This window comes from Tiliqua scincoides, chromosome 3 (genome assembly GCF_035046505.1).
Source record: "Tiliqua scincoides isolate rTilSci1 chromosome 3, rTilSci1.hap2, whole genome shotgun sequence".
NCBI lineage: Eukaryota > Metazoa > Chordata > Lepidosauria > Squamata > Scincidae > Tiliqua > Tiliqua scincoides.
In genome coordinates, this window is record NC_089823.1 from 73,058,153 (window position 1) to 73,084,279 (window position 26,127).

Consider the following 26,127-nt stretch of genomic DNA (forward strand, 5'->3'; position numbering starts at 1 on the left):
GCCTGACTTGACCAGAAGCCAAGGCACATTTGCTTACTTGCGAGTAAACGCGACCCTGTGGCTTACTTTCGCTTTCCATAGGGCTCAATACATTCGTCTGCTTGGAGAGAGGAACTTCCTTCTTGGGTGTTTTTGGGGGCTGCTTTCATTGTTTAGAAACCATTCTGGTGTCCTTGGATTCCTCTCAGCCTGCCCTTTCTGATGAACTATGGCAAGTTCACCTACTCGCGAACAAGCGCGCTATATGAATCAGTTTCATTTTCCACAGGGTTCAATGTAATTTTTGGTTTCTGGTTTTTTGGCAATATCTTTTGACAGAAAGGAGATATTTCAATCCGGTTTTTGCATTGCATTCTGTGAAATTCTGCATCCAACAATATATAGCATGATGGGGTTACGCCTAACCTTTGTGATGTTAGTGATGTTGGGGCATTTGTGGTGCTACACTCTCCAAGGGTGGTACCCGGGGCGGACTGCCCCTTCACCCCCCACTAGCTACCCCACTTGTTGGGAGTAACACATGGTAGCCCTTGCCCCCAAACTGTAACCCATATGTAAAGGCCACAGTAGTCACAAAAGCAAAGAATCATAGACTGCTCTAAAAGGAACCAAAAGCTGCTTTGCTGTGTTACAGAAAACCTTGGCTTTGCAAACTGGGCCCCACAGTGTTTATGTTAAAGCAACAGGTGTGGAATGCAAAAGATAACAGGAGACTAGGCCTAGTCCAGGAGACTAGGATAATGGTCTCAGGCCTCACTAACGAGATGGGCCTGAAGTCCTGCCAAGAAATATCTTATCACTTATGAAGTCATGTCGGTCTCCACACTTGTCTTTGAGTATTTTGTGTGATACTGCTCTCTGCTGACTTTTGGAAACTTTGTAATTTTTTAAGCTTTTAAGGTGAAATTCCACCTCTTGCCCATCTCTGATGCAAATTGTAACCAATCAATAATTTGCCTACCTCTTGCCCATCTCTGATGCAAATTTCAGCCAATGAAATGTCTAGATTTGGAGACAAAGGACCAGAAATTGTATAAAAGTTGAAATCACTATTGGTAAGTGTGCTCATTTGCTTTGGACAAGAGTCCCGTGAGCACCCATTGCATGCAACTGAATAAACAGCCTGCAAACTTTCACTCCTGGGTACCGAGTCTTCTTGAGTTGCTTTCTTTCAACCTTGCAACAGGAGGATCCCACCTCCTCTCCCAGCAGCTCACCACCCACTTGCTCTGCTGCCTCCCCCCAGTCAGTAGCATAGCTAAGGCATCTATCTACAACCTGGGGTCAAGGAACATTTTGATGCCCCCCCCCCACATGACAAAATCAAATTTAATTAAGTAAATAAAAAGTTATTTGTTCCATGCTGTATCATAACAACATTTCATTGGCACTCAGAACAAACAGTCTCATAGGTCTGTTTGGAGTTAAGCAAATTCACTTTTTGTTCCACAAGGCAGTTGTGTTTTCATTTTCTGGTTTTTTGGCCATAACTTTTGATAGAAAACAGATATTCCAGTGCAGTTTGTTTCATTGCATTCTGCATTAAATTACCTTTCCAATGATATATCACATGATGGTAGTATTCATACATAACAAGATTTTCACAATTTTGGTCACTAGTGTCAAGCTCAGCTTGTTGCCCCCCTAAAGCTTGATGCCCAGTAAAACTGCTACCCCCTGCACCCCCTAAGCTATGCCACTGCACTGGTGCAAGGGTCCTTTTACCTCACCGAGTAACTGAAAAATCCAGCAACTGAAAATCCCCATGGGATGCAGCAGAAGCCATGCTGCATTGCCACGTGGGTAGGAATTGAACTGTTAGTACATGTGAGAATACACTTTTTAATTAATTTATGCTTTCTTTAAATTTCTTCATATAAATAGTAGCACATACTTTTTTCTTTCAAGGTTTATTTATTTATTTAAAATATCTTATGCCACTTTTTCAGGGCTCAAACATTAGCTTAATGACAACAATAAGATCCACAAATCATAGTTGTGTCGACTTCTTACCCAAACATTATTTCCTACCATGCTTCTTTCTTAAGGTACCTTTTCCACAAAAACGTTTAAACTTTGATAACATAATTACTCCTAGCTTTTACCTTTCATTAATTGTTAGTGAATTTCTAATTCTCTTTGATAACCTTTAAAAGTTATTTGGATAGAACCTTAACAGTCTATTCTTATATACACAACTCAAAATTAGGAATTACGCAAATTTACACACATGGCAAAACTTTAGTAGTTTTAGTTAGTAATTTAGTTAGTAAGAGTAGTTAGTAATTTCCTGTGATTTGCATAGATTTATCTGTTCCAGCAGGTTCTGTGATCCTGCCAGCACTGTGCCCCCCCCCCCAGTGGACCAACAGCAAGCATCTGTGAAGGCTGTATTGTGAGAGCTGTAAAGCAGCCTCCACAGTGCAAAGCTAGTAAGGGGGGGGGGTTTGGAGTGGGTCATAAGGCTACAATCCTATGCATAGTTACCTGGGAGCAAGTCTCATTCAACTAAATGAGATTAACTTCTGAGTAGACATGCATAGGATTGTGCTACAAATTTATTTTGGAGACATGCGTGCACAGTGTTAAATTCTAGACTGAGATAAGGCTTCAGATGGTAAATTACTGGAAGTCTTTACTTTCAACTAGCTCTGAACCACTTAGTGAATCCTCTTGGGGCCAAAGCTGGAGGGAGAGGGATGGAAAACATTTGGTTGATAACGTCACAAAGAAAAGGATAACAAAGTAAGATCGATTCACCCACAAATTCTGGTGATCCATTAAAGCCTGGACATATGGCACCATTAAAGCTAATTGATGCTCACTTGTTTCCTAGTTCCACAAATGCTGAGTGAGCTTCAAGACATTCATTATATTTTTGCTATTAGCCTTTTTCAATGTCATGTCTGGAGTTTTACCAACCAGCTAATTCTTTTGTAAAGACTGAAACAAAGAAACCACTGTCAGAGAGAGGACGCCCTGGGAAAACAGGCAGTGCCTGAAGAAAGTTATGGGAAAGAAATAGAAGCTTTTTTACCTTAATGCAAAGACCTTTTCACCCTTTGCCCAGCCTGTGGTTAAGCAATCATAGTCCCTTGATTGCTTTACTGTGAAGACTGAATGGGTGCCTTTTGCCCCAGATCAAGACTCAGGCCTGAGAAACTCCTTAACCCAGTTAAGTGTTAAAGAACTAGAACTCTTTTAAACATCATTTGGAACAGGCATCTCTTCTGTTCTTGCTCCAAAAAATGGTTAACAGGACTGAGCATTGAGTATTCCACTCAGAAAATATTTTTTCTTTTGTTTTGGTGGGTACTATTGAAGCGATCCAGGCCCCAGGATTTTCACACTAAGACCTGGCACAAGAACTTTGCCACTGCTCCATGAGCCCCATTTGTGGAGATCACACTCCAGGCAAATCTAATGCAATTCTGAACCTAATGCTCAATTCTTGACCTGGTAGTTGAACATCTACAAGAACACTGCTTCTCTAGCCACAAGTACATCAGTCACCACAGGCAACTGCTCAGCTGACTAAGGACAGGTATAATGCTTCCCTCTATTCTTTCTTCCTTTTTGTATGAAGATTCATTGAGGATGTGCAGTGCAGGAGACTTGCACTGTATGCAGTGTGAGATAGGGTGCCAAAGTGGCTTAGCCAGAGGTCAGGGGAAACACTTCAGGAGGTGGCACAAGTCTGCGCTGCTCAGGAACAGGGGTTGGGATCCGGCATAACAGCTGGATCCCAGCCTCACCTCCCGCTGCCTGCCCACCCGCCCCTGGGACCGCCCTCTGCCCACCCCAGAACACCTCCCTCCCACTCCTGTGTAGCATCTCTTTTGCTGCAGCTGTCCATTTCACTGGGGATGCTGTTTTATGTTAAGCAACCTGCAGCTCCAAGACAGGTCTAAGTAAAGAAAAACAAATAAGAAAAGCCCCCCCCCACACACACACACACATCTTTGTGAAGTTTTTATGTGTTAAAAAACAAAGTTCAAAAAAATTCCAAGAAGTAATTAGGCAATTAGAGGCTACTTTGTAATTCGAAGTTACCATGTAATTAAATAAGACTGCAGGAGGTTAGCTCCATGATGAGAGTTTCATATTTTAGTAGTGTGCCACTGAATGAGTAGCTTCCCTCGCCATTTATTACTACACCATATTGCATTATTAAGAGCTATTATATTGATAAACTGTCAGCTTTCCTGCCTGCTTGTATTTCAATCACATGGAAGTATAAGGTTGGATCAAGGAGAGCACAATCCCTACATTGTATTATATACATAAGTACCTATGGTATCTACAGTTTCAATTTCTACTTGTGTTTTGAAATATTCAAGTATATTTCCCATGGTTAAGGATTTTGATCACACTGAAGAAGAAGATGGTTTGAAAAACTTTCTTCCACAAAACTGCAGTCTGTAGTGTGGACAAGATTGCTTTAACTCAAACATTCTAAGGCTGGAAACAAGGCTGCCAAAAGACTGCCAATTGTATAGGAGAAGAAACTTTGCTGGGGGTCAGTGTGCGAAATCTTCTAGAACAGTGTTTCTCAAACTGTGGGTTGGGACCCCAAATTTTCCTGCTTGATGATGTCACTTCTAGTAATGACATCACTTCTGGTGGATACTGACAGATTCTGATTCTAAAAAGTGGGTTCCAGTGTTAAAAGTTTAAGAACCACTGTTCTAGAATACTTTGAGGTTAACAAAGTATTCTGCAGAAATTCTGCTTGTGTGACCTAATACACATTTTGGATTTTCACAAGACTCCTTTCCAAAAGCTCCTAAAGAAACTTAGCAATCAATGACTACAATGATAGACTCAACTGCAGATCAGGAGTTCATTTCTTAGGAATGGTAGGAAAAAAGGAACAGTTTTCACAACAGTAGATTCATTCAAGGATCTCTTTCAGGACTATTGGTGCAGTATTTAACATTCTTTATAAATTATGTAGAATCAAGGATCAACAGGGAGGTTGTTTTCAAATTGTATCAAAGTTTTGAGGAGAATACCATTCCAAAGAGATGAATGGATGGTATTCTCTCCACTAGGAGCAACAAGCTGATGAAATTCAACTTAGGTCTATGCGAAGTGATTCATATTGGAACAAGAAAATCTATGCTCACGTGGCATATCTACTAATGGAATCCAAATTGACTGTGACCAGCATGAAAGAGACTTCGTGTTATATTGTGCAAAACTAATTAAAAATTGCCAAAAAAACACAAGTTCATTATACTGAATTATTAGAACAGGTTTACAAATAAAAGAGTAAACACAATGTTGCTAAAATAGAAACCTATGCTGAGTTCACATTTAAAATAATTATGCTTAACCTTTCTTAAAAGCAAAATGGGAAACATTGAGAAAGCATAGAAAGTGAAACCCAAGTCATGGAGTGGTAGAATGTCTTCTCAATGTGAAAAGACTAATGCATTTGGGACTTTTTAGTTTAGACAAAGACAAATAAGGGCAGACATGATATGTTCATAAAACTCTCCCCCCTTCCTGCATTGGAGGCAGATGGGGAGAGAAGCTCCCTGTGATTGAAACACGGAAAGAGTTCAGCATTTTGATCACGTAGAGAAAAATCTCCAACTTCCAGTGTTTGTAGGAGACAAACATTTCAGTGCAAGGAGAGCAGGGGGATAGCGAAAGGAACTCACCATATGCTACTTCTCCATTGAGAGGGAATGCCTGCAGAAGATTTAGGTTACATGTGCAGCAAAACACTAGCATTCTCCAGTGAAAGAGACAAATTCAGGACAAAAAACATTTGTCCTGGAAACATTTATTATTTCTGTGCATATCTAATTAATGGAATTAATTGCTACAAGATATGTCCATGGCCTCTGACTTACATTGCTTTTCATTCATTGGATTCCCTAGGTTTATGAATGGCTGTAACATTCAAAAGTTAGAAAGGAAAGGTGGTACAGTACATCTCCAATGCCAAGTTGTTGAGCACAAAAGTTCAAGGATGGCTAGTTCTCTTGCATCCTGCTCGTGAGCATGCAAGGGTGGTCTGGGCCAGGCTAGAGGGACCCTGATCTGATTCAGCTATTTAGGGGAACCAAACAAGAGTTTGTTGGGGGGGACGACTGTATCCAGTTTCTTTCTGCCACAGTGCTCTGTTCATTCTCAGCTTCTGATAATTCAAAGGGAAGAACATACCCACATTTCAGCCCTTTTGTGACGACCATGGATACCATTTCAGTTTTACCTGATATGCAGCTTTACTTACACCTTTGAGAAAGATGCTTTTCTTTCCTGGTGGCTTAAGATCTTTATTCAAATGTTTGTAAACAAACAAGATCAGTTTTCCCACCCTGATTGAAAACAGGTCATTCTGCTCATGTGATGTGATGCAACTCTTTCTGCTCTCTCCAAGAAGCTCCATTTGCTTCTTAGTCAAAATGTCCATTTGGAATTGTTGCATCACATCCATCTGCTGTGTTTAGCTTTCTAATGCTGGCAGGCAGCCACAAATTGTGCTAGGCATAAACAATTCAGGCCTGCTGTGAAGACAGCCCTGTTCTGAGTCCTGCTGCCATCTGAGGTCAAATTGATGGCCACCAGAAGCAGGTCTTTCTTAGGGGTGATGCCCTCTCCATGGAACTCTCTCTCCAGGCAAGCCTGCCAGGCCAGCACTCTTTTAGCCTTGAAGTCTGGTCTTAAAAAAAAATCACAGGACTCATAGACCGGATTGCTATTTTTAAAAATCCTTTTCTTTTCTCCAAGCTGAGATTTAAGATGGTTTTTGTTGGCTGTTTAGAATGGTGTAAATCAGCTTGATGGCTTGATTTGGGTAGAAATTTAAAATACATACATGGATACATCATGTGGACTGGAAATGAATGACTAAAATAGTTCAATTTGACTTGTCCTTTTGATTTGTTCCAAAATTGCAGCTTTCTTAAATAACAATGACCACACTGACAAGCCCATAAACAGTAACTTACTGATTATAATAACCAAATAATTTCACATTAATATGTGACACCACACACTGCTTGCATAGCCGAGATGTAGGTCTAAGCAAGGAAATCTTATTAAAAATGTTGCCATGGTGAGAAAGAGGAGCCTAGTAGCTATCTGGAGTTTTTTTTAGCTAGGAAGTCTGAGAGTTTTTTTTATCTGTCACGGCTAATTTCTCATCTTACTGAAAAAGTTGTCAAAATGCAAAGTATGCCGAAGTATGCTGAATGCATGCATCAGGTACATTTCATATCTTACAGACACAATCAAGTAACTTCTCAATTCAAATCCTCTGCTGTTTTTCCCTTGACAAACCCCCTCTCCTATTTCTAACTTTTTGTTATATGCAAAGACTTTTAAAATTTCTCAGAACTTCTGATCGGTCATACCCTGGGGAGACCACTTGTTATAATCTGACTTGTCCTTCATTCCAGAAGGCGAACAGAAGCAGGACAAGTAATGATGCACAGCTTAATCACATCATAAGAACATAAGAACAGTCCCACTGGATCAGGCGATAGGCCCATCTAGTCCAGCTTCCTGTATCTCACAGCGGCCCACCAAATGCCCCAGGAAGCACACCAGATAACAAGAGACCTTATACTGGTGCCCTCCCTTGCATCTGGCATTCTGACATAACCCATTTTTAAAATCAGGAGGTTGCGCATACACATCATGGCTTGTACCCCATAATGGATTTTTCCTCCAGAAACTTGTCCAATCCCCTTTTAAAGGTGTCTAGGCTAGACGCCAGCACCACATCCTGTGGCAAGGAGTTCCACAGACCGACCACACGCTGAGTAAAGAAATATTTTCTTTTGTCTGTCCTAACCCGCCCAACACTCAATTTTAGTGGATGTCCCCTGGTTCTGGTATTATGTGAGAGTGTAAAGAGCATCTCCCTATCCACTCTGTCCATCCCCTGCATAATTTTGTATGTCTCAATCATGTCCCCCCTCAGGCGTCTCTTTTCTAGGCTGAAGAGGCCCAAACGCCGTAGCCTTTCCTCATAAGGAAGGTGCCCCAGCCCCGTAATCATCTTAATCGCTCTCTTTTGCACCTTTTCCATTTCCACTATGTCTTTTTTGAGATGCGGCGACCAGAACTGGACACAATACTCCAGGTGTGGCCTTACCATAGATTTGTACAACGGCATTATAATACTAGCCATTTTGTTCTCAATACCCTTCCTAATGATCCCAAGCATAGAATTGGCCTTCTTCACTGCCGCCGCACATTGGGTTGTCACTTTCATCGACCTGTCCACCACCACCCCAAGATCTCTCTCCTGATCTGTCACAGACAGCTCAGAACCCATCAGCCTATATCTAAAGTTTTGATTTTTTGCCCCAATGTGCATGACTTTACACTTACTGACATTGAAGCGCATCTGCCATTTTGCTGCCCATTCTGCCAGTCTGGAGAGATCTTTCTGGAGCTCCTCACAATCACTTCTGGTCTTCACCACTCGGAAAAGTTTGGTGTCGTCTGCAAACTTAGCCACTTCACTGCTCAACCCTGTCTCCAGGTCATTTATGAAGAGGTTGAAAAGCACCGGTCCCAGGACAGATCCTTGGGGCACACCACTTTTCACCTCTCTCCATTGTGAAAATTGCCCATTGACACCCACTCTCTGCTTCCTGGCCTCCAACCAGTTCTCAATCCATGAGAGGACCTGTCCTCTAATTCCCTGACTGTGGAGTTTTTTCAGTAGCCTTTGGTGAGGGACCGTGTCAAACGCCTTCTGAAAGTCCAGATATATAATGTCCACGGGTTCTCCCACATCCACATGCCTGTTGACCTTTTCAAATAATTCTATAAGGTTTGTGAGGCAAGACTTACCCTTACAGAAGCCATGCTGACTCTCCCTCAGCAAGGCCTGTTCGTCTATGTGTTTTGAGATCCTATCTTTGATGAGGCATTCCACCGTCTTACCCAGTATGGATGTTAGGCTGACCGGCCTATAGTTTCCCGGGTCCCCCCTCTTTCCCTTTTTAAAAATAGGCGTGACATTTGCTATCCTCCAATCTTCATGATCAGGTTAAAACATGATCAGGTTAAAAGCCTCACAGGTTAAAAGCCTCACATCAACATGATCAGGTTAAAAGCCTCACAGAGCATTTTTCATATGTGAAGCTTCAATCAAGGAGAGGCATCTGGAGTGTGAGTGACCATTTTAGCCAATGCACGTTTCAAATTTACATTAGGGTCAATCAATACCCCACATTTTGTATACAAGGAATTTAAAAAATAAAATGGTCTTATCCATGATGTGGTGTTGACCTACATTCACTAACTAGAGTGCTACTAAACAGAGTGCATACACCTCTGTTTTGCTCCCACCACCTGGAATGGCTCCAAAGGGGAGGGGCCGCTTGCACACCACAGAGAGGCTCCCTGCAAAACTTAGTGCTTTGCACCCCCTCTAGCTATGCCACTGATTGGAACCCCAATAGTTGTGTGATTAGGATCTTAGCTGCTAATATGTTAGTTCCAAAATTTTAATAAGTAGCGAATGGAAAAACCTTATTTTTTTAAAAATAACACTGCAAGTTTTATGCCTAACTTTCAGAACAAAACCCTCAGCAAGCTGGAATTCATCCAGATGCACAGCACATTTCATCCCTTTTTTTATTCCTTCAATAGGTTTTAAACCTATTGCTTTTTTATTATTTAGACTTATTTCTTACAGAAAATGATTAAACTTCTATTACCAATAGCTTCCTGCCAGGCTAGTCCTAGTAAATTTTTATTAGTTCCCATGCTCACCAGTTGTTAAAAGCATCTTTTATATAAACATTATTAAAAAATGTATTTAACTCTATTTCTTCAACAGGCAGCCATATTTAATGATGGTCGTTTATTATTTATTTCATTAAAATGCCCTTCTGAGGGAACGACTAATTAATATTTTCCTCCCAATGTGTCTAGGACTAGAAAGAACATAGAACAGCCCCACTGGATCAGGCCATAGGCCCATCTAGTCAGTGGCGTAGCTAAGGAGGTGCAGGGGGTAGCAGTTGCACCGGGCATCAAGCTTTAGGGGGGCAACAAGCTGAACTTGACATTAGTGACCAAAATTGTGAAAATCTTGTTATGTATGAATACTAGCATCATGTTATATATCATTGGAAAGGTAATTTAATGCAGAATGCAATGAAACAAACTGCATTGGAATATCTGTATTCTATCAAAAGTTACGGCCAATTAACCAAAAAATGAAAACACAACTGCCTTATGAAACAAAAAGTGAATTTTTTTAACTCAAAACTGACCTATGAGACTAATTGTTCCGAGGAGACAGGTTTTCCCCCAGTTTGCACCTTTTAAAAAGCCCAGGTGTGATGTCACTTCCAATTGTGACATCACTTTCGGGGCATCATTTTTAGCTTGGCTACATGATCATTAGCTACACCACTGCATCTAGTCCAGCTTCCTGTATCTCACAGCAGCGCACCAAATGCCCCAAGGAGCACACCAGATAACAAGAGACCTGCATCCTAGTGCCCTCCCTTGCATCTGACATAGCCCATTTCTAAAATCAGGGGTTGCACATACACATCATGGCTTGTAACCCGCAATAGATTTTTCCTCCAGAAATCTGTCCAATCCCATTTTAAAGGCATCTAGGCCAGATGCCATCACCATATCCTGTGGCAATGAGTTCCACAGACCAACCACACGCTGAGTAAAGAAATATTTTCTTTTGTCTGTCCTAACCCTCTGTATCCTGTACCCTAACAGCATCTCTGTATCCACTCAATCCTTCCCATGCATAATTTTGTATGTTTCAAAGCTAAGGAAGGCATCAGAAGATAGTTATATAAAATATAGAACAGTACATCATCTGTGTTTTTAAAAGATATTTACCCCGTTTCAGTAAAATAACAGTGGCATGCCTGCGACCATATCCATTTTCAACATAACATGAGTAATTTCCAAGGTCTCCTTCTTCCACAGAATCAAGGATTAATGAGATGGAAACTTCCTGTTCTCCAAGATGCTCCTTAAGAACTCTGCAAAAGAAAAATCAAAATTATTCATATGTAATGTTGTTTACACCACATCAAATCATCAGATAATCCTGATGTGGTGTTTCTCTCAAATCAAAACACTGTGGCTTCAAATTTGACTACGGTTTGATGCAATCTTAATTAAATTATATAATGCCCTTTTCTTCTCTGTTAATGAGGATGTGTGGTTTTGTAGATACTAATAAGAGCTGCAGTTAATTTGCTGTTCTTAAGCATGTCCTCATAAGATATCGGGGGGAAATGTTGGCAAAAAGTTTACATGCTCTTTATAGAGAGAGGCTTTTTAAAAAAAGTATTCATCAAACATATTACATAGAACAGCTTTTGGGAACACGAATATCTCTTGGTTTTAATCCTAAAGACAAAAACCTCTTTCTTATTGTATTTATTTGTCATTTCTTAAGCCATTTCTGCCCAATGTTGCATATACGCAACAGGGATCAAATGTGTACACCTGTGGGCTGGACAGAAATGGGTTAAAAAGAAAAATTCTTCCTTGATACACCTGCATAGGTATAACTTAAAAAATATAAATTTGTTTCACTGCTAATATTCAGCCACATCCACAGCCTATAAAAACAAACACTTTGACATAAAATACGAGTATCAGTGGAGGTCACTCATCCTGATGTTTCAAGCACTAGAGTAAATAAGACATTTCTGTACATTGTCACAATCCCAGCTCAGCAACGAAAAAGGAAAAAGTCTTCAGGGTCCTCCAAATACAAAATGGCCAAACCAAAGTTGTTTACTTGACCATCTCTTTTCAACTTTCAAAGTCCTAAAAGTGTCTAGGTGAATGGCTCAGGGCAACTTTAAAGAAGAAATGTCATATGCCAACTGTTTGTCAGATCTGGTAGACATAAAGCTCTGCAGGATAAAATGACTGCTTACTTGGGGTGAAACAATATAGTCCATATCTTGTTAATGCCAGCCTTTCATTTAGGGCTGGCCCATCCATGAGGCCAACTGAAGTAGTCATCTCAAGCAGTAGATTGGTGGCTGGGCACCCATCTCTGTCTGCCTACTCTCCTGTACTTGCCAATCACCCTCTCTGGATTGGAAAAGGAAAAGAGGGACAGAGATGAACTTGAAATGGGGAGGGGAAGTGAGTGCTAAGCTAGAACACTGGAACGTGAGAGGAAAAGAGGCTGGCACATCATTGGGTAAGGGGGTCAGCATTTGGCATGCCACCTGAGGCATCAGGAAGACTTGGGCCAGCCCTACGTGTGTGTACACAAGGTGTCTCAAAAAAGTTTTAGGCCCAAATCTTAACCAACTTTCGAGCACTGACACAGCTGTGCCAATGGGGCATGTGCTGCATCCTGCAGTTGGGTGGCACTCAAAGAGACCTCCTCAAGGTAAGGGAATGTTTGTTCCCGTATCTCAGAGCTGCGTTGCCCAAACCTTGGTGCTGTAAAGTTGCTTAGGATTGTGCCCTTACACACATTTTAATGAGCTTTAATTCATACATACATCCTTGTAGAAAACCTGCAATACTTGAATATCTAAGGGTTTTGAAAAGAGGGCAATTGAATAGATGTGTGGAACCATCCCAGCACACATGTTGGTAGATATCTGCAGGTCCCTTAGTCAGTGATGTCTGTGGTGTATAAACACCAGTGGGGAGCATTTCAAGCATTTCAAGATGGACCGATGAACTAGCTGGGTCAAGGAACTATTTTTGTGTACATCATACAGGTATAACCTAATTATCCACGAATTTTTCACCTGCGGTTTTATCTCAGAAAAAAGGTTTTATTTCATTTAAGATGAAAAGGGCCCTTTAAATTAAAGGGAAAAAAGTTGTTTAACAATAGCCTCATTTATGTGAGAGAGGGCAGCCAGAGAGGGCATCAGGCTGACAACCCATCAATCATTCTCTCTTCACCCCAAGGCAAGCAACCCCTCCCTTTCCCCTGAGCACATGAAAGAAAGATAATCACTTTGCATTGGTGATGGAAGAGGTCGATGGCTTGGAGTGAAGCCTTTCTAAGTGCATGGAGAGAGACTGATTGATGGATTGTCTTCCTAATGATTCTGTCTTATATCACAAAGGTCAGCAAGGCTGTTTTTGCATCACCTAGCAAAGCGACATTGTTTTTTAAATGGATTTGCTTTTATGTGATTTTTGCCATCCACATGAGTTCTGGGAACGGAACCCTCACAAATAACGAATCTCAACCTGTATATACATGAATTATAGTGCTGTATATATGTGAAATAGCACAATAAATTTGGCACTATAAAGTGTGTGTACATTCATTGTCTTGAGATGCCATGTGTGTGTGTGTGTGTGTGTGTGTGTGTGTCTGTCTGTCTGTCTGTCTGTCTGTCTGTCTCAGAGCTTTTTAAGTACACATATAATAATTAAAACAAACAATGATATTTATATCATTAAGACCATAAACTAAACAATAAGAACAACTTTATCTGCTTTTGGGAACAAAACAAAACAAAAATTTGAGCAAATTTAAAAATAATCAACACCAACAGAAACACACATACACAGAAATCACACAATTTCTTGCTTTCTTTTTTCATGTGGATTAGAGGGGTTCTCATATTTAAAAACAGGATAGCATTGTTCCATGAATTCCCTATTAATACTCTCTCCCTTCCATGGTTTTTTTTTTTTTTTAAATGAAACGTAATATTGCACTTTATGACCCTAGGGCAAATTTCCCTTTCTGTTCCTCTTTTGTTGGTGCAATGCTGTGCTATATTTACAACTATCAACATATTACTGATGAACATTACATCCTTGACTTTCCCCAATACACAAATGGCCCAATCCTAACCTGGGCCAGACTGCATGGTGCAGGGCTGCTGACAAAGGGTCTGCTACATCCTGCAGGCCAGCTACGGTCCAGGCTGGTCAGGAAGGATAAGTAAAGAAATTTTTTTACTTTCCTCCTTGAACACTACCTGGTCTCTTATGGAACTTCCCAAAGCTATGCCAGTTGTTTTGCTGGGGTGGCCTTGAAGAGGGCATGTCCTGGCCGGACTAGGTGTACTGGATTCAGTGTACGCTGCTGCTGTCAAGATCCACCCTGCCCCACCCTGATCTTACCCCTCTGCCAACAGAACATTGGCAGTGACCAGTGTGCAGGATGCTGTCTGTGGTGTGCAGCTTTCTAGGCCTTGCATCGGAGGCAGTGTTCTGTGGACCAGCGGAGAGGCTACCAAGACAGGAGATCTCTGCCAGTATAACCGATGAATAGGATTGGGCCAAAAGATAGTCTAGCTGCAGTTTTATTTTGGTTGTTCACCAACAGTCATGAACAATCACCTCTTGTATTAAATACCACTGATAAAGGACTTTTGAAAAAACTCATTTTGGGCTGCCACAAGGTTCTTTTCCTTCCCTTCCTGTTTACACCAGGTGGCCATGCTGTATGAGGAGTCCTGGGCTATCAAGTACCTCACTTATGGAAGGGAGAAGCTCCATCTGGGCATCTCAGAAAAAGGACTCTGAGAAATCCCCTTCCCTTTGTTACTACACAAGGATTATCCATTGTTTCAGTGCATGCTATGGTTGGTTTCTGAGTCCATATTAAAGTAATACTGACTATTGATTTTTCAGAAAAAACTGATTTTGGATGATATTTACTAATTTTAATATCTAGATATTTCTGTACAGCTTTATAATCCTGGATTGTTGGCAACCTTCAGTCTCGGAAGACTATGGCATCGCGCTCTATTTATAATCCTATATTCCATTTAAAACAGAACTCACATGTGCAGAAGTAATGTTGTGTATGTAAAAGGACACATGTCTGGTGCTGTTCTCAGTGGTCACTGCAGTGTTTGATGAAAAGCAGGCCTATGGTGTGCCAATGAACTAAAGCAGAGGTCTCCAAACTACAACCTGGGGGCCACATTTGGCCCTCCACATGATTTTTTTCTGGCGTGCAGCAACTTGGGATTTTTTGTCAGGGCGTTTGCTAATGTTTGCCATTTTAACTCATTATATATTTCTCAGTTGAAACATGGCCCTTGATTCTTTGTAATTGTCACATTTCTCTTCTGTTTAGATTCATATCATGCTAATTACAAAGAAGATCCAAGTAAAACTTATTCATTCACTTAAATTTCATTCACTATTTTTTAAAACAGCCCGCGAAAATGTGTAAACTATACGATGTGGCTCATACTGAAAAGTGGAGACCCCTGCACTACAGCAATTAATGCCTATTACATGGTGCTTGATTTATCACAGAAAAATGTACACAATGTCCGTTTTTACCTAATATCACTTTCCCAAACTCTACTTTCATCCAAATCCTCAATAAACTTCTCGCCTTTCATCCAATACATTAAAGGGCTGACTTCTCCACTGTATCCAAAGAATGCTCGGCAGGTTAGGTTAGCAGAATGGCCTGTTGAAGAGAAATAACAAAGAATTTTATTCTAAAACTTGCAAAAGCATTTTTTTTCCCCCTGACCCAACTCTTGTCAGATAGCACTTCTGGGGAAAAGACAAAACCAAATAAACTACAGTTCAATGAGTTACAAAAGAATAACACCTAATAGACTATTCATTGAATAACAGATGCTTTCCAACAGATTCATTCTATGGTCTAAGGTCAAAATATGGCTTTTCCACATACAGCACAATAGTTCATGCACATCGTACAGTGTGCAAAATCAAGAAGATCTGATAAAGTTACCCCTTTAAAGGTAATGTTTTATACACTTCTTTAACAACTACACACCCGGCAGTCACTCGAAGCTCATTTCTGTCTCTACTTGTCCATTACAGCAACAGTTCACATCCTGCAATATTCCCCAAGATCATATTACACAGATGACCTAGCTTGTGGTGACTTGCTGTGGAGTCATCAGGGGAAAGTGGCCTGTGTCTCTCAGTGCCATGAGAATAGCTGATAACTGAAAATATTCTTAGGAGAGACCTGTGTTATCTAGGCTGACCAGGCTTTCAAGGCTAGGCTGGCTAATTAAAAATTGTCTCCAGCTGAAAGTTGCATCACCCTTCTGGTGCTTTCAGGGAACTTTGGGTTTTGGCCAGAATCTTTGAGAAGATGCCATTCCAGGTATAAGATCCTTCTTTAGAGCATCTAAATTGTCCTTTGTGATGTCACACCATGGCAGGGGGCAGACAGTAAGTCTTGTAAGTTAGGAGTTTCACATTTGTTATTTTCTCCTTCAGTATAATCTCCAACAATATTCCTGATAACTTAAAGTGCTTATTCTATTATTTCTAAATGTATCTTTAAACTTTTCAGCAGTGTGTAGTTCTATTTATTTATTTTTCACATTTTTATACCGCCCTTTGGTGTACACCGCCCTGGGTCCCGTTAGGGAGAAGGGCGGGATAAAAATAAAGTTTTATTATTATTATTATTATTACACAGCTGCTCCCCTCCTTTTGTCCTCACAACAACCCTGTTGAGGTAGGTGAGGCTGAGAGAAAGTGACTGGCCCAAGCTCACCCAGGAAGCTTCGTGGCTGAGAGGGGATTCAAGCCTGGGTCTTCCAGGTCTAAGCCCACCTCCCAAACCACTACACCACCCTGACTCTCTAGACTGGGGCAACCTGGTTCAACTAAATTCAGTACAGCCCAGGAATCTACCTACTGTGTTTCTAGCCAGTGCCCAGGTAGGCAGGAAATTATTCAGCTTGAGGATGTTTTGTTTTGTTTTTTTTCTCTGCTGTGCAGCAGGGATGCCTAAAGGCCTCTGGTTTCTCTAGCCTGAGCAGTAAGGGTGGTGGCAGTCTACTGTGCAGGGTTGGTTTTAAGACTGGTTGTGATCCTTGTTCAAGCCAACCCAGCTTGGTCCAGTCAGGTGGGCAGGTGGGGTAGCAAGGTGAAGCTATCTTGACACTTGCCATCACTAAAAATCAGAGGCTGCCACAGAGTAGAATGGGAAAAATAATAACCTATGGCAAGAAGACACATCGCCAAAGAATAAAATAATATATTGGAAGTAATTGTTCATATTTTAAATGTTTCAAGTTGAGAGCAAAAAATTGTATGCAAGCTATTAGAGGGGAGAATGTTGCTGTTGTTGCAAAAGTGCTGTTGCAAAACTGTAAACTTTTCATTGAAAAGCAGTATATAAATGCTGTTAATAATAATAATTATTAAGAATATTGAGGTATCAGTTTTCAACAAACAAGTCCTTGTCCCCAAAAAGGCTTGCAATCTAAAAAAGATGAAGAAGAAACACCAGCAAATAGCCACTTGAAAAGATGGGATGCAAAAGTGAATAGGCAGTTGTTCCCTTCCTGCTAAAATATGAGAGGCACATCATGTTAAAAGAAATTTCTTTGCCCAGTTTATAGTATTCCACACCCACTGGGCAATTTATGTCTCAGAGAAAGCATTCTAAATGAAAAGTTAGCTTCACTTCTTAATGATGGGCTATCCATTTTCTCTTCATACCCTGAGCTCCTAAGGGAAGGAAAAATATGTCCTGTCAGGTAACACAGAATTACAGGTAACACACAGCCAGTGCCCTGGTCTACCATATTCAGCCTATGTTCCATCCTGGATTAACCAGGTTCATCCATGCACCATTCATGGATGCTGCTTAATTTCTTCTGGCTCCATCTTGTAACCTGGCTCAGTGAAGGGACTCGTATTTTTGAAATTATAATTTGGAAACTCTTTTGACTGGATTCTACTGCTTATTGTTCTGAGTCCAGTAAAAATACCTGTGCAACAGACTATTTTTACTTTAGGTTAGGCTGCTTGACCGCACAGCCAAAGCATGGTTTACACTCCTACCTTGTTGCTTCGCTCTTGGAGCCAACACTATATGCTTTCTTTCACCTGCGGATCTCGTGGCTTTAGTAGTTGGCAACCTTCAGTCTCGAAAGACTATGGTATCGCGCTCTGAAAGGTGGTTCTGGAACAGCGTCTAGTGTGGCTGAAAAGGCCGATTCTTTAAAACAATAATTATCAAGGCCGTTCATTTTGCACACAGTAAAGAAGACCTTATAGCTGGTTGGCTGAGTGCACTTCAAGCCAGTAAAACTAAAATTTAATGAGTGGATATGACTAATTTCCACTGTTTGCAAAGAAATCATTTGTTGATATACTCTGAGCACCAATGCACATTACATTTCTTAGGTATACCATAAGATGGGTTTAAGTGTACACCTGAAGATTGAAAATGTGAATGTGATAAGAATGTGAGTGGCATGCATCATCCAGGTACAGTCATTAGGGTGCTGTGATTGGCAGCAGCCCACAGTTGAGTGTAGAGTTGGTGACAGACCTGGATTTGCCTCAGTGGAATGACTGACATGACCATGAATGTTACCTTGAGCTGATGGAGTTCACCTTGGTAATCAGCATGTCTCACAAGGAAGACAGCCCCCTCGCATTGCACCATACCAGCAGTCTCACAGCATCCCCCTAGACTTCTCTCAGCTCAGCGTCTTTATGGGACCTAATGAGTGGACAGCCTGACTAGTTTGGCTGCAGGCCAAGTGACCCTGAAATCATCAACATCATGCTAAGGGGAACTGAGCCATGAAAACCTGCTGAGATTCTTCAGGCTGCACAAAGCCAACCATGGGTGTGCTTTTTGCCATCAGAGGTTCCCATCAGTCATTTATATATATGCGTGCATGATGAATTTTTAAAAAATAGGCCACCCTAAACCAAAAAGCAAACCTTTAAAAAAAAATGAGGGCTTCCTTCTTATTTGATTCTTTGGGATTTCCCTCCCTGCATAAAATATTCAAACATATTTTTAAACACAGAATTCAAAGTTTCTGTTCAACATTAAATATTTACCTGCAGAGAATAAATTGCTAGAGAACCACCATCTCCCAGCAATACTGTACAGATTACTGCTGAGCAAGGGCCATTAATATGCCAGGTGATCTGCTATAAATTAATATTGTGGCTGCGGCTGCTGTATAATCTATACTTTCCAGCCTGGCTGAGCTTAACAATAAACTGTTGGGAAGGTCGGTAGCAGGTAGCTCAGACAGGATCTTTGTGAACAACATACTATTACCACTGTTACTGATGACCTTGTTAGTGACTTTGAGCTACCAGCAAAAGAAAAAGGACTGGTTTGATTTAGGGTAAATGCTTGTTGCTTGCAGACTAAACCTAACCATGTTTACTCACAAGCAAATCTATTGATTTCACCTGAGCTGATTTCTCTATCACACTATTAGCTGTTCATAGAAAAAGATGTAAAAATGGCAAATACTATTAGCTGACAATGTCTAGTTCATTTTATCTATGCGTGCACTTCACCATCTTCTGCAACAGTAAAGCACCCACGTACAAAATAACACAACTGTGCGCATCCCCGTGTGCATCTCATGTTGCGGACCACATCCCCGCACACCCCTAGCGATGCCACTGCCACTATGCATAGATAAAGTGGTCTCCATTCGAACCAGCTCTTACCGTTCCGGCTCAATGCTCACATGAAGCCCACCCAATTGATGCAACACAACACTCTAGGCAGTTGTGTCTGTAGCCCACTGCCCCAGCAGGCTTTGCGCCTGCATGCACAGGCAGACACAACTTCCTACACTAGTGTCGCACTGCAGTAATGGGGTGGAGTTTGTGTGAGTGTCACGCCAGAATGGTAAGCGCAGCTCACAGTGGGGAGGACTTCAGTGTTGCACCAGATGCACCCTGCAGGCCACAGTTTGGTGAACGCTGGTTTAAACTTTTGTAGAGTGCCTGTTAATTTTAGAAACAACAGGACGCCAGGCAGATTATTCAAGGAATTCTACTTGCTTATGAGGCAGTCCTGTGTTTGGTTCTTCATCTTTAGATCATCATCAAAAAAGTGACCTCTAAAAAATTATCAAACATGAAAATACTGAAGAAGTGTGCCATCAGTGATTCGTTCCTACCCTTATAATACATCACCCATCATGTTTCAATTGTCCACAGAGCTGGCCAAGGAAGAGAATCTAAGTCCTATTCGGGAATTCAATAGTAGGGATAATGAGTGCACACAGTCCACCTATGATCTACATGTGTTCATTAGAACATTTGAGAGACCTGCATGTGGAGGCCCGTCTTCAGATATTTTAATGAATGTTTGAAGACTGGGGTAAAGCTTCCCACTAAGAGATACTATATCACTGTGTAAATTCATTATCTGTGAACGGAATATAACAAGCAGGAATTTCTTTGCAGCCAAGTGCATTTACTTTTTTCTGTCCCATCCCTTAAAGTTGGTTTAAGGTTGCCTGTGTCTATTATATTCTTCCTGTATCAAATGGTGCAACTTTCAGCATCACTAAAGATCACATCAACAGACCACCATACTGGCGGTCCATGTTACATGTGGATTTGGAACCCATGGATTTGATCATCTGTGAGTTCAGAGCCTGTGGGTGGGTTCAACCTGTATCTTCTGGAGGAAACAGGAGCTGAGCTCCTATTGCCTCCAGAGGATCATCTGAGGATGCCGGAAGTCAAGATTTTCAGCCTTCCAGAGGCCTCAGAAACTCCTCCAGATGTGACCGGAGCACAGCTCCAGTTGGGTTCAGAGGGTTTGGGCACCTAAAATCTGCTGAATCAGGGCCCAATCCTATCCAACTTTTCAGCACTGGTGCAGCTGCAATGCAGCCCCAAGGTAAGGAAACAAACATTCCCTTATCTTGAGGAGGCTTCTGTAACTACCACCCCACCAAAGGATGCAGTGCACACCCCATTGGCACAGCTGCACCAACACTGGAAAATTGGATAGGACTGAGCCCTCAATCATCCACAGATTTCGATGTCAGCAGTGGTTCAGGGAATGGAACCCTTGCAGATACCCTGTATTTTCAATTAATAATCACATACAAGGTAGCCCCAAAGTCCCAATGCAGGTTTAAATGGCTTCAATCCCAAATCCACACAATATCATGCACAGGAACCTTGTGGCCACTCTGTAGATAGAACATGTGAAAGGAACTATTGGCTTGAGCTTTGTGAACTGTGTTCTATTGCATGGCGATAGCTGCAAGTCTAGTTTAAAAAATATATGATGGAGTGAAATTACAGAATATCTTTCCTAAAGCATTTAAAGGGGTAAAGGACCTGAATGCAATGTCATCTGTTCCAGCTGAGAAGGATCTTAGGAGTTTCCTATTGGATTCAGGAAGTATTTCTTCCTGGAGACTTTGGTGCTTTCCCTGCATTTCTTCTCTCTGAGATCTAAACCTGGGTTTGCTGCACATTGAGTTAGTGGCTCAATAGAAAGGTCTTTCTACCAATTCACATTTGGCTGTATCCATGTTTGTGACTTCTGATGATGAGAAAAGAGAGTGTGCGTGTGGTGGTGGTGGTCACAGTGCCCATTATCCATTGGGTTACAAATGGCAAAGTGAGGGTCAACCTGATATTGCTACCAACTCAATGCAGAGTCCAACACAACTATCTGCAGTGGAGAGACCCCAAGTGCATGCCCATAGCAAAATCAGTCACCACCTGTGTGGTTGATTTCACCCAGACTATGGACAGAAATTTCCTCTAGTCTCTGAAAGATCTCTGAAAAATGAAATTTGTCTGCATCTTCCTTTGTTGTGTGTAGCTCTGCCCACTTACAGGTGGGGCCCCGGTATGCATGGGGAATCCATTCTCAGACCCCCAGAGAATACCAAAAACTGTGGATAAACAAATCTGTAGTTTCGGCCCCTTAAAGCCTGCAAAGGTGACTGGAACTATGCTCCTGCTGCCCCCCTGGAGGGCTTTCTGAAGCCTGAGGCCTTTGCCGGGCTTCAGAATGGCCGTTTCAGGCTGAAAACATCACTTCCGGTTTCCCAAGGGAAACCGGAAGTGAGGTTTTTATACCTTTTAAGGCATTTGGAGGCCTGTGGAAGCCCTCAGAATGCCTTAAAAGGTACAAAAACATCAGTTCTGGTTTTCCGAGCGAAACTGGAAGTTTTTGGGCCTGAAACGGCCATTCTGAAGCCCACAGAGGCCGCGGGTGGATGTGGCTGCCTCTGTGGGTTTCAGTAAGTTCTCCAGAAGCGACCAGAGCGCAGATTGGGTCAAGTCTGGCTCTACGTGGGTTCAGAAGAACAGTGTTGAGCCAGATCCATGGAAAGAAAATGCACATAGCCTAATCTGCCCACCCAAAATTGGCTCCCACACCCACTGTTAGATAACTGCTGGCCTACATCATTGCTTAACCATGATGCACAGTTTTCTTTTGCAGTTACGGTACCTTTTCATCACTTGATGCACACAAAGCATGTAACAGGTTGAAGTGGTTCTTTCCTTTTTTGTTTGTCGGACAAAATGCAACTTGGGGTCATTTTCCTGCATGTAATTCATCAAATTATATGCAGAATCCAGAGTTGTTTGCTGTAATCATCTGAACTGGATAGGATTGGACCCTTAAGTACTTAGGCATATTGATCTCCAGGAAGCCATGGCCAAATTGGACCATGCACTCAACTTTGTCTCATGTTAGCAGAAAGTTAAGTTAGACATGAGGAATAAGTTTCCTCTGACACTTCTAGACTGAGTGGTTTTGTTTAAAATGATGACTTTGCCGAAGATTAATTTTCTCTTTCATGATTTGCCAATTACAGTATATTTCCCTGGCATTTGTTTAAACAAATGGTAGACGTATGTAATTTGCTTATTTTTGGGAACAAAAGACTTGGTTTTAGCAAGGCAGTGATATATTGGTCAAGTAATGAAGATGGTCTTGGGGTGCTGAACCAGACAGTATATTATTCTGCTTTTCAGCTTTGGCCACTCATAGTGTGTACTTCATCTTCAGTACACTGGATAAACTGGAAAGTGAATGCTGGTTCTTTTTATCCCATACAATTTGCTTGCACTTGACTGCCAGTCTCCTTCTGCATTGTACACTCATGTATAGGAATAACGGAAAGTTAGACACCATCATCAACATCCCCTCTTTCTATCTGCTCACCGAAGCTTCTTTTCTTGAACCATAAAAAGTGGAGAGTATGGTTTATCTTGGTTGTGTGACTTTTTTTAGAAGGTGATCACCCCTTCCTTGTATAGTGAACAAACCAAAATACTAAGGCTTGAACATTTTCAGATAGTCCACTTTCTGTTTATAGCCGCTGTTCATGAACATGCTTCGGCCTCTTACCCAGGTTGAGACAGTTGACAGCCTCTCTTGCTGTTCTTTTGAAGAATGTGGCCATGAAACAATATGCTCTATGACTTACTTATATCCTTTGGGATCAGTGAGAGGCTGAAAGCAGTTTGGGAAAAAGATTTTAATGATCATCTCAGCTAGATCTCAGAACCATGTAAATGAATCTTTAAGGATGCAATCCTATGGGAACTCATGTTCTGGGAGTATAGTGTGCTTTATGATGGTTGCAAAGGTGGCACAACATTCTGTGTAGCTGGGCCACCACCACAAGTAGTGAGTGGTCATGGCCACGCACCACTGGCCTACAAAGATGCCCCAGCACTGGTAAGTTGGTGAAGGGGGCAAGTTGGGGGTGGTCAGAACTGGACTGAGAGAGGAGGAATGGATTGAAGACCACCACCAACAACAACAACAACAGTATTTATATACCGCTTTTCAACAAAAAGTTCACAAAGCAGTTTACAGAGAAAATCAAATATCTAATGGCTCCATGTCCCAAAAGGGCTCACAATCTAAAAAGATGCAACACCAGCAGACAGCCACTAGAAAAGACACTGCTAGGGTGAGGTGGGCCAGTTACTCTCCCCCTGCTAAATAAAAGAGGAACACCCATTTGAAAAAGTGCCTCTTAACCAGTTAGCAGGGGAAGACCAGGTGTGTGCTGAGGCCAGGAAGTGGGTGGTACTGCCGGCAGCAGTCCCACCGACATCCTATTTCCTGTCCTGGCCTCGATCTCCCTTCCCAGGTCCACTTGGACTTGCATCAGCAAAATCATTGACACAGGTCCAAGTAGGACCAGCAGGACATTGAAGATTTACCTTCGGGAAAGGGAACCAACATTCCCTTACCTGGAAGAGACCTCCAGAACTATCTCCCCTGCAGGATGCACCGCGTGCTCCAGTGGTAGGAATGGGAACTCGAGTCAGGTGACTCAGACTTGAGTCGCAAAAAATGTGTTTTTCACTGACTCATGGAATCGTGAGTCATGCGCATTGAAGACTAAAAAAACACTCAAGTCAAGGGCCCTCTGACTCAGCATTCATCCCCACACATGCAGCCTTGAGTCTGCCTGGGTCTCAGTGTGCTTGCTTACTGTTTTTGTAGCATGAAAAACCTTGTGGGGCCATCATTCAGACCGAGCAAGCAGCAGGGAGGTTCCACCATAAGGCAAGGAAGACTTAATGCATCTGAGCAGGAGGGAGGAGGTGGGAGTGAGCTCTTTGCCCATTTCTGATAGGAAGGAAGGAACTAATGATCATTGGACCAAGGATGGGTGTCTCCCCCTGGGGAGCCCAAGGGGGTTATTTCTTTACAATTGGTTGGAGAAGCCCAGGGAGGAGGAGACGACAGGAAAATGAGGGGGGGGGGTGTTAGTCGGTTTGTAGCTATCATGCTTTCTAAATGCATAGCTCCTTTTGGCTCCGTTGTTGGGTGGAGGAACCCCCTTGTATTACTGGTTGCAGTGGAACTACTTCTGAGTAGAGCTGCCAAGGATCAGGACGTTCTGGTAAGCCTTGCAGCTGCTGTGCATGACCCTCCTCCCTCTTACCCCTTCTGTCCCTGATCTCACGCAGTCCCTCCTATCCCCTCTTGCCCTGTTTACAGGTGAGTGGGGACATCAGGAGAGTTCAAAGAGAACTGTGACACACACACACACACACACACACCTCAGCAGCAACCCATATTTTCCATGGTGGGCTTTTTAAAGGGGAGGCGACTCAACTCGAGTCCTTTAGAGTCATGAAAACGCAACTTGGAAAGTGCCCTCGTTATGACTCATTTTCAAGTCAAGTTGCAGGTGGGCAGTGACTCTAGACTCAACTCGAATTGCACCACACTGGGTTTCCCCATCCCTGTCCAGTGGTGTGTCTAAGTGGGGGGAGGGGGCGAGATTTAGATAGAACTGGGCTATCAATCAGTTTCTGCTCTTGAAAAAAAAATGCCTTGAAATCGATCTAATACTGATATCTGTGCCCACTTTAATTCAGATTGGCAATAAGTAGAATTCTTATGTATGTTAGGATGCCAGACATGTTGGGCTTGCAGCAAAGTTTTTCATTTTTGGAAAGGTGTTTTTCCTGACAGTTCTATGATTGTATTTGTAAACATTCCTGCTGGTCCTTAACTTGTCTCGCAATTTTTGATGGACTTCCTAACGTACTACTCAAAAACCTAGTTATCGTTCTGTTAGTTGCAGCTAGTGGGATCGTACTAGCAGGATATTGTGTTCTTTTTCTGAATTCCTGATACCAAAAAGCTTAGCCACACAATCTGCTTGTCTAAGGGTTATGCTGAACTTGATACTTTTTATAATGTCTGGTTTCCCTCTGTTTCTTAAGTAAATAAGGACGCACAGATCACGCATCCCCGCTGATCACTATTTGTCTCTGTGGAAGGATATGGGTAATTAATTGCTACATGGTGTGCACTTTCATCTCTTGCGCTTTTTAACTGATCAAATCCTTCTCTGAATGCTAGTTTGCTTTGTCATTTTCATGTTCACCTTTATATGTTATTGAAAAAACCCCAATAAAAATGGTTCTTAAAAAAATCCAACTTTGCTATCTAAAATGGAGGGCTTCCTTGTTATGTAGCCTTACTTTCAAAGTGAACAGAATGTGAGGAGGACCATGCAGCATCAGAGGGTATACAGTTGAAAACAGCCAATAATATCAACAGTGACAACATCAGTGCTGTTTTTCTCTAATTGGTGTTTTCAAGCTGGTGCTATCACAACTTTCCCCCACTAGAGGCCAATACTTGTCTTCTGAAGGACTGAACCATTTATTCTAAATCCAAAGAAACTGCTCAGTGCATAAGCTCTAATTAAAAACATCAGCATTCAAATAACCTGCTAGTTGCAATTAGCAAATAGTGACTGCTTTGTGCCTGAGTAAAATGTCATCTTGTATGGGCAGCTTAAATTACATTTGCGCCATTAGTCATACAAGTTAGAATATCCTGCAATGACATCCATGTTAGTCTCTTGTTTGCAAAGACCCATCACTGAAAGATAACTGTTTCCACTG

The 26,127-nt window shown here is 41.9% G+C and overlaps 1 protein-coding gene across 1 annotated transcript in view; it reads right to left on the bottom strand.

Annotated features, from left to right (window-relative positions):
* Window positions 1-26,127, bottom strand: part of IL1RAPL1 (interleukin 1 receptor accessory protein like 1) — a 784,296-nt gene that overhangs the window by 39,439 nt on the left and 718,730 nt on the right. The window contains exons 9-10 of the mRNA XM_066621736.1: window positions 15,265-15,397; window positions 10,852-10,997 (exon numbers count right to left, since the gene is read on the bottom strand). Coding sequence (XP_066477833.1) covers window positions 10,852-10,997; window positions 15,265-15,397 — 279 coding nt within the window. The remainder of the gene's footprint in view (window positions 1-10,851; window positions 10,998-15,264; window positions 15,398-26,127) is intronic.